This window comes from Colobus angolensis, unplaced genomic scaffold, assembly GCF_000951035.1.
Source record: "Colobus angolensis palliatus isolate OR3802 unplaced genomic scaffold, Cang.pa_1.0 Scaffold603, whole genome shotgun sequence".
Taxonomy (NCBI): Eukaryota; Metazoa; Chordata; class Mammalia; order Primates; family Cercopithecidae; genus Colobus; species Colobus angolensis.
This window is the reverse complement of record NW_012119633.1, coordinates 141,107-148,395: the sequence shown is the minus strand read 5'-3', so window position 1 is coordinate 148,395 and position 7,289 is coordinate 141,107. Positions and strand designations below refer to the sequence as shown.

Genomic DNA, 7,289 nt, shown 5'->3' with positions numbered 1-7,289 from the left:
TCAACTACATGGAAACTGAACAACCTGCTCCTGAATGACTACTGGGTACATAACGAAATGAAAGCAGAAATAAAGATGTTCTTTGAAACCAATGTAGGCGTTTTTCTAAGCAACTTTGGGTTAGCCTCGTTTTTGCATCTTTTTTTAAAGTAGTAGAGTTACGTTTTGTAAAATCTAAAGTCCGCTTAAATTTTCCTCCCCTCAGCTAATTTGGTTCAGGTTACTGAGATTGTTAAATAACCGAAATGTATTTGTTTATTGTGTTTTTCAAAGCTAAACAAGCCGTATTTTTTTTCACGGAGTTCATCTTTCAGGACATACCTAATATATTTATTTCTATTCATCTTATATCCTGAGTGAATGTAATATGAGATTTGCTTTCTTTTAAAGTCATTTGTAAATGAACAAAACATTATCTTTGCAACCCTTCCATTTGACATTCATTTTCATGTTCTTTGCAGTATTTACTCATACACTAGACATTTTGAATTTTTTTCATACATACTAATCAGCTAATAACAGCTGTTTTATTCTGGGATTTGATGTTACAGGATGTTATTTATCTGTGATATGATTATATATTTGTGAATATATAACGTGAAATATATATATGATATACATAATAACACAGAATTTCATGTAGATACTGGTTTATATACTTTTTCTGCTTTTGTGACCCTATTTTTAAAGTGCTATATACCTTTTATAAAAATGAGTTAGATACTGATTTAAAACAATTATCAGTGCCTTTTTCATTTGCTTTTTGAAAATGTGACATTTCAAATTATTATTACTAGTTTTGTCACAAGACAAAGATTTGATTTTATTATATGTAAACTAAGTTTTCTTCCTGATCTTAAGGTGACGTTCTGGATTTTTTTTCTTAAATTCTACTGAGAAAGTATAACTTGACTATAGACTTTTTCATAGTTGAATTTAAAAATTAAATTATGTGTCATATGTCATCAAACTCATTTCCTTACTTGCTACCATAGAGAAGGTGTGTCTGAGCTTCTCTGTTTTATTGATACCGTCGTATCCTCATTTGTGCTGTATTACATAAATTACATGTGGCCTTTATAGTTATATGAAAGATATGTTACCAGCCACATTGATCTCTATGTAAATTCATTTCATATTTCTAGTTAGGTTGCACAACAAAGCCTACTTGCTGACTAGCCTATAAATAAAGATTCTTTAAATGCATTTGGAACAATTTTGCCTGCTTGTATAGAGTGAATGACTGCTATATGTGTTAACCTCAGAAGCTTGAGGAATAGATTTCCTGCCTTTTACAGCAAGCATTTACTTAGGTTTTACATTCACATTTGTAATGCCATCCGTTTTGATTTAAAATCTGTCATCATTGAAAGAATCGTAGCTGGTGAGTAAGGAATTACTTTCGAAAACTTGAGACTAGAAGAGGTCTTATAGATGAACTAATTGTACCCCTTCATTTTAATTTTAAGGACACTGAAGCCAGAGAGAAGAACTGACTTGGCCAAGTAGATATAGAGAGCTGAAGTGAATACCAGACCCATGTAATCATCCTATACTATGTCACTCTGCTACTGTACATTGGATTTGTTGCTTTTAAATGTTCTCATTATTATTCTTATGCACATTCTGGGTAGAAATCCTACTTCTTATGTATTTCAAAACAACTCGTAAGAGCGATCAGCATTCCAAAGGCAGTTTTGGAGAACTAAAAGTGTGTTGTTATTTCTAGTTTTGTGTTGAATTACTTCTCACTTCTAAATTAAGACTTACTTTGCACTAAGATTTCTTTAACGCCAATACAAATCAAGTATATTGCCAAAAGACGGATTGTGATAGAAAATACATGTTTTCATTAAGTCTTTGGCCATTTTTAGCTCATTAAGCCTTTAAGCAGTTGCTAAATGAAGTCAAAGGAGCATAATTTATAAAAAGATAGAGTTAGGATTTAATTTTTTTGTTGTCAGTTACAATCTCACATGGTACCTGTGGGAAATGTTTCCACTTGTATTGCATCTTCCACAATCTAAGCAATAGTTGTCAGTTGGTACTAATGAAGTGTAATACTTTTAGGAAAGCATTTGCCCTGCATGATCTAACTGGTGGTCGTTGTTGGCCTGTATTGAGCAAGTTAATTATTTGGAGAAGAATTAAAGTCACAAAGATGCAAAGAAGAATTTTACATAATTGAATTTTAGTAGAAATGTGATAACATATTCTGCATGTTTGGTTTTGAGTTTACGTTATATCCTTAAGGTCTTCAGACTTTTTGCTCATTTATCCCTTGAACACTTTACAAGTTGACATACACGGTTTTTCATCAGAAGAGTCAAATAATTGCAAAGAATATAATTTCTAACATCATAAATATTGACTTATAGTAAAACTATAACATTACTCATTTAAATGTATTCAGTGGAATCTAAGTACCAGGGATCTTTGATATCCATCACCTATTTAAAAAAATAAATGCAAATAGAATTGTTTTGAAACTTTCTAGGGCAATAAGCTCCTAATTATCTAAAATTTTCTTCTGGATTTAGTAATTAGTGCCATTATTATTTCTACAGAATTAATCTGTCTTAAATATATTACAGTTTTGGTAAATATTAAACAGAATAAGTAAAATTTGTTGAAATGTGTCACTGAATGAAGTAGGAGAGGTGGAGCTGAGCATCTGTATGAGAACCCCCTTGTAGGTGATATAACTTGTGAAAAGTCCTCTTGTATCCTCACACACATCCCCGTTTGAATGCTGCTGACTTAAGTGACTGACTGTGCCTTCTGCAGGATAGAATCACATAATATAATTTAGTGACTAAGGGCAGACACTCTGCAGGCAGACCATATGGGCTTCAGTTCCAGCTCTGAGTCCCAGCTCTTCCTTGTGCTAATTGCATAAGTTTAGGAAATTTGTGTAACCCCCATCCCTCTGTTGTCTCATCTGTAAAATGAGAATAACAGTTTGCTGTTGCACAGGTAAAGTGAAATAATACTTGTAACATGCTATATATGCTCGTAATATGCTATAATACTTGTAACATAATAGTGTCTGACACATGCATGTTAGTTGTACAGTCAACTCTAGATATTCTTTTATATGTATTTTGAGAATTTTATAGATATATCTTAATGTGTTTATAAGCATTTATCAGACAGATTTAAATAATTTGAGATTACCAACTGGTACTTCCCTTTCCTCTTTCCTGGAAAATCAGATAATTTCGCACATTTTATACAAGAAACTAATCAGAATTTCCCCATGAATATGTACACATAGATCTATTGGTATAGGAATGCATATCTATTTAAGCACAAGAATACTTAATGTTTGTCCGTGACAGTGAGGCAAATTATAATTAACAAACATTTATTGAATAGCCACTCTAAGTAAAAGTTGCATTTAACAAAAAGGAGAAAAATCGACTCTAAAGCTTGCCCCTGCAAAGGACTTACAAGATATATTAAGATTAATAAACATGTTGAGAATCATTGAATTTTAAAAATAGCACAATCAACAATCTCTGATTTGAAGAGATCCAAAATGAATTCAGTGATCTGTACTAGAAGGTGACCTACGTAGCAGGAAAAGTAGGAAGGGTAAGGGGAAAAAATAGTTATTCATACCTTAAATTTGTATTAATAGATCAATTAACAATGTAGCCTCTAAGCAAAGTCAAGGTATAGGGATTCAAATTCAGCTTATTAATGTCTTTGTAAGAATTGTTATAAAACTCATTAATCATGAGATGATAATCTTACACTTCACTACTAGACATTCTTCCTAGCATAACCTGAACTCTCTGTTATGTTGGTAAGAAATATAATGATATACTAACTTAAGTGTATCTCTTTAAAATATATGTCCTGTTTAACAGAACCAATAGTTTAGCCATTAAGATGTTTTTCAAAATATACTTACTTATATCCAGGTTCATCTGCTTTTTCCCTACTAAACATAAACCAACAGAAAACTGGAAAATTGAGAACTTTGGCATGAGCATTTGTATTTCATGAGATTTTGAAATAAGAGACAGGATAGGTTCTCTCATGTGGATGGCTTACCTTCGTAATTGCATACCCTGTTTAATTCAGTAATTATCTAGGAGGGTTAAAGTCTCATCCCCACTAATGCTATACGGCATTTGAAAGAAGTTAACCAAAATAATTTTTGTTATGATGCTCATTGTATCTTTGGAAATAATTAGTACCATACATCCTACAGTATCCCAGAACCAATGAGAATCATTGTTAAATTCATGTAAAAATAATGCTTAAATAAGGTAGACCTATTATTAGGCCTTGAGTAATTCAGGAACCATCCTAAAATATCACTTCCTTTGGTGCACCTGGGAGGGAAAAAGCTACAAAATTTGATTTTAGTTCCATGGTTATTAGAGTCCCTCAATGTATGCTTAGATATATTTTAGAATAGTTGAATATGTAATGAATTTTGATAATGCAAATCTTATTCTGATGTTGGCTTTCATGATAAAATTTGAACTGTCTTCCTGGAGTTTAAAAAAAAAATTCTACTAGTCTGAAATAAACTCTTGGAAAAGAAGTGGGTGTATCTTTCTCCCCCTACTAATATAGTGGGAGGAGAAATTTCTCGGTACTTACTGTTCTCTAATATATTCTTTCTGCCATTATTGTATCTCATCCTAAATAACAGGACCATAAGAACTTCTTTCATTTGGAGATCCCCTTACTCCTTTATTGCAAAACACGGAACTCTTTGTTCTTTCTTCACCTTTTGTGCATAAGCCTGTAGGAGTTTTAACGGAGTTAGGCCAGAATATTTTACTTCCGTGAAGGGCCTTTCTTGTACGTGATTTTCTCTAACATAAACATTCTGCAAGGTTCAGGCCCCATAACTCTGTAAATACAAAAGGAAAGTAATTTGAAATTCCTGAAAATATTATAGACTGTTGTAACCTATGCCGTTTTATGTGCTTTCAAGTATATGTGATTGTAACTAAGTCAGCAGTGTTCACCCAAAAGGTTTTTAGAGAACCCTGTAATTCGTAGATGATGTGTTGTTAACTCATCAGCAAACATGTATAAACGGATTTTTCTGTCTGCAGTGTATGAAGTGTGTTCTCTTAGGTAAATATGTACCTCATTTTCAGCCTTTCTTTACCCAGTTAATCTTTAGGAATGTCCTAAGTTATAACAAGCTCTTTTCTGTGAATAAATAATTGTCTAAGATTTTCTACTCTGTTTTATCAAATTAACATCAACTGGTACTTCTTGGGTACTTGTTGGGTACTTCTTTTAGCTGTTAGTTAACATATGTTGTAGCTACCATGACTTAGCTTTCTATTATCCATAATACCAGCTTCATGCCTTAAGTATGAGTAAAATAGATATGTGATGAGAAGGAACTCAAACTTTTTTTTTTTTTTTTTAACAGATTTGGTTCATTTGACTTGCACATCTTCTAAAACAGCAAGAGAAGATTTAGAACCAGTTGTGCAGAAGTTGTTTTTTCCATATACTGAAATGGAGATAGGTAAGAAAAATAATTGACTCATGATGGAAAGGTAATGTAACCATCATAATCTTCTTAGGTATATCATGAAAGTTTCTGCAACCTGAACTGAAATGTGATGTATTTAACAACAATTCACATGTTTTGGTAAGGTGGTTAAGCATAGTGTCTGCCTAAATATGTAGGAAAATGTTCACTCTACAATGTTAAAGGAAATATATACATCATACACACACACAAAAAAAGCATAATTAAGCACAAAAATATACATTTATATTTATGGTTACACAGAAAAAGGATTGTTAGAAAATTTTGGTGGAATTATGGGCCATTTTCCTTATAATTTGCTTTACAAGTGTTGTACAGAAAGCATATATTCCTTTTTCAGAAAAATGTATCTTCCTTTAAGGAAAAAAGATTCAAGTAATAGATTAAAATATTAATTGGCAGATGTAGAAATCCTTTCCTATCTAATAGTCTTTTTTTTTTTTTTTTTTTTTTTTTTTTTGAGACGGGGTCTCACTCTGTCGCCCAGGTTGGAGTGCAGTGGCGTGATCTCGGCTCACTGCAGCCTCCACCTCCCAGGTTCAAGCAATTCTCCTGCCTCAGCCTCCTGAGTAGCTGGGACTACAGGCGAGTGCCACCACACCCAGCTGATTTTTGTATTTGTAGTAGAGACGGGTTTTCCCGTGTTGGCCAGGATGGTCTGGAACTCTTGACCTCAGGTGATCCGCCCACCTCAGCCTCCCAAAGTTCTGGAATTATAGGCGTGAGCCACTGCATCCGGCCCCTAATAGTCTTTTAATACATGATGTGCTAGTGATTTAATAAATATTTAACTCCCAAAAGTGTACATGCTACTTATTCATAGGGAAAACACATCTTAAAATTTTCCCCCTATATAATAGGGTAGCACTTGCAGCTGTGAATGGAGAAAATATGGCATATTTTCCGTGTAAATGATAAAAGAAGCCTTTTATCATTTTTAGAACATTTCCATCACCCCCAAAAGAAACGTCATACCAATTAGTGATCACCTCCCATTTGCCCCCAATTTCCTTCAGCCCTAGGTAACCTACTGACCCACTTCCTGCTTATCCTAGACATTTCATGTGTATATACTATTGAATTACTATATAGTTTACCAAGTTGGTTTGAATTTTCTTTTATATGACGTGAGGGCGATTTTTATTATAGGATTTGCATGTGCACTTGAATCTTGATCATTTTCTTCCATTGATTTATATGTCTTTATTTGCATGTCACTTTTGTTCATGCAACCATTTATTTACTCATACATATTCTGTTTCCTTGCAGCTCATTTCCTATGTGGGTTGCTTATTTTCTTAATGCAGAGATAGTGCATAGAGGGAGGTTTATTTACATAAGAAGACAAACTGTTCTGTTCTTTAGTTTTTTTTAAATTTTATGGGTACATACTAGCTGTGTATATTTATTGGGTACATGAGATATATTGATACAGGCATACAATGTGGAGTAATCACATCATGGTAAATGGGATACCCGTCACTTTAAGCATTTATCATTTCTCAGTGTTACAGTCATTCTAGTTATACTCTTTTAGTTACTTTAAAGTTCACTGTAAATGGCTGTACTCACTCTGTTGTGCTATCAAATGCTAGATCTTATTCATTCTGTTTATGTTTTGCACCCCTTAACCATCCCCACTTTTCCCTCTTCCTTCTCCATTACCCATCCCAGCCTCTGATAACCATCATTGTACACTCTATCTCCATGAATTACATTGTTTTAATTTTTAGCTCCCACAAATGAGTGA

The 7,289-nt window shown here is 33.2% G+C and overlaps 1 protein-coding gene across 1 annotated transcript in view; it reads left to right on the top strand.

Annotated features, from left to right (window-relative positions):
* Positions 1-7,289, top strand: part of CHM (choroideremia (Rab escort protein 1)) — a 191,584-nt gene that overhangs the window by 168,689 nt on the left and 15,606 nt on the right. Inside the window, exon 13 of the mRNA XM_011963223.1 lies at positions 5,414-5,512. Within this exon, the coding sequence (XP_011818613.1) occupies positions 5,414-5,512 (99 nt within the window). The remainder of the gene's footprint in view (positions 1-5,413; positions 5,513-7,289) is intronic.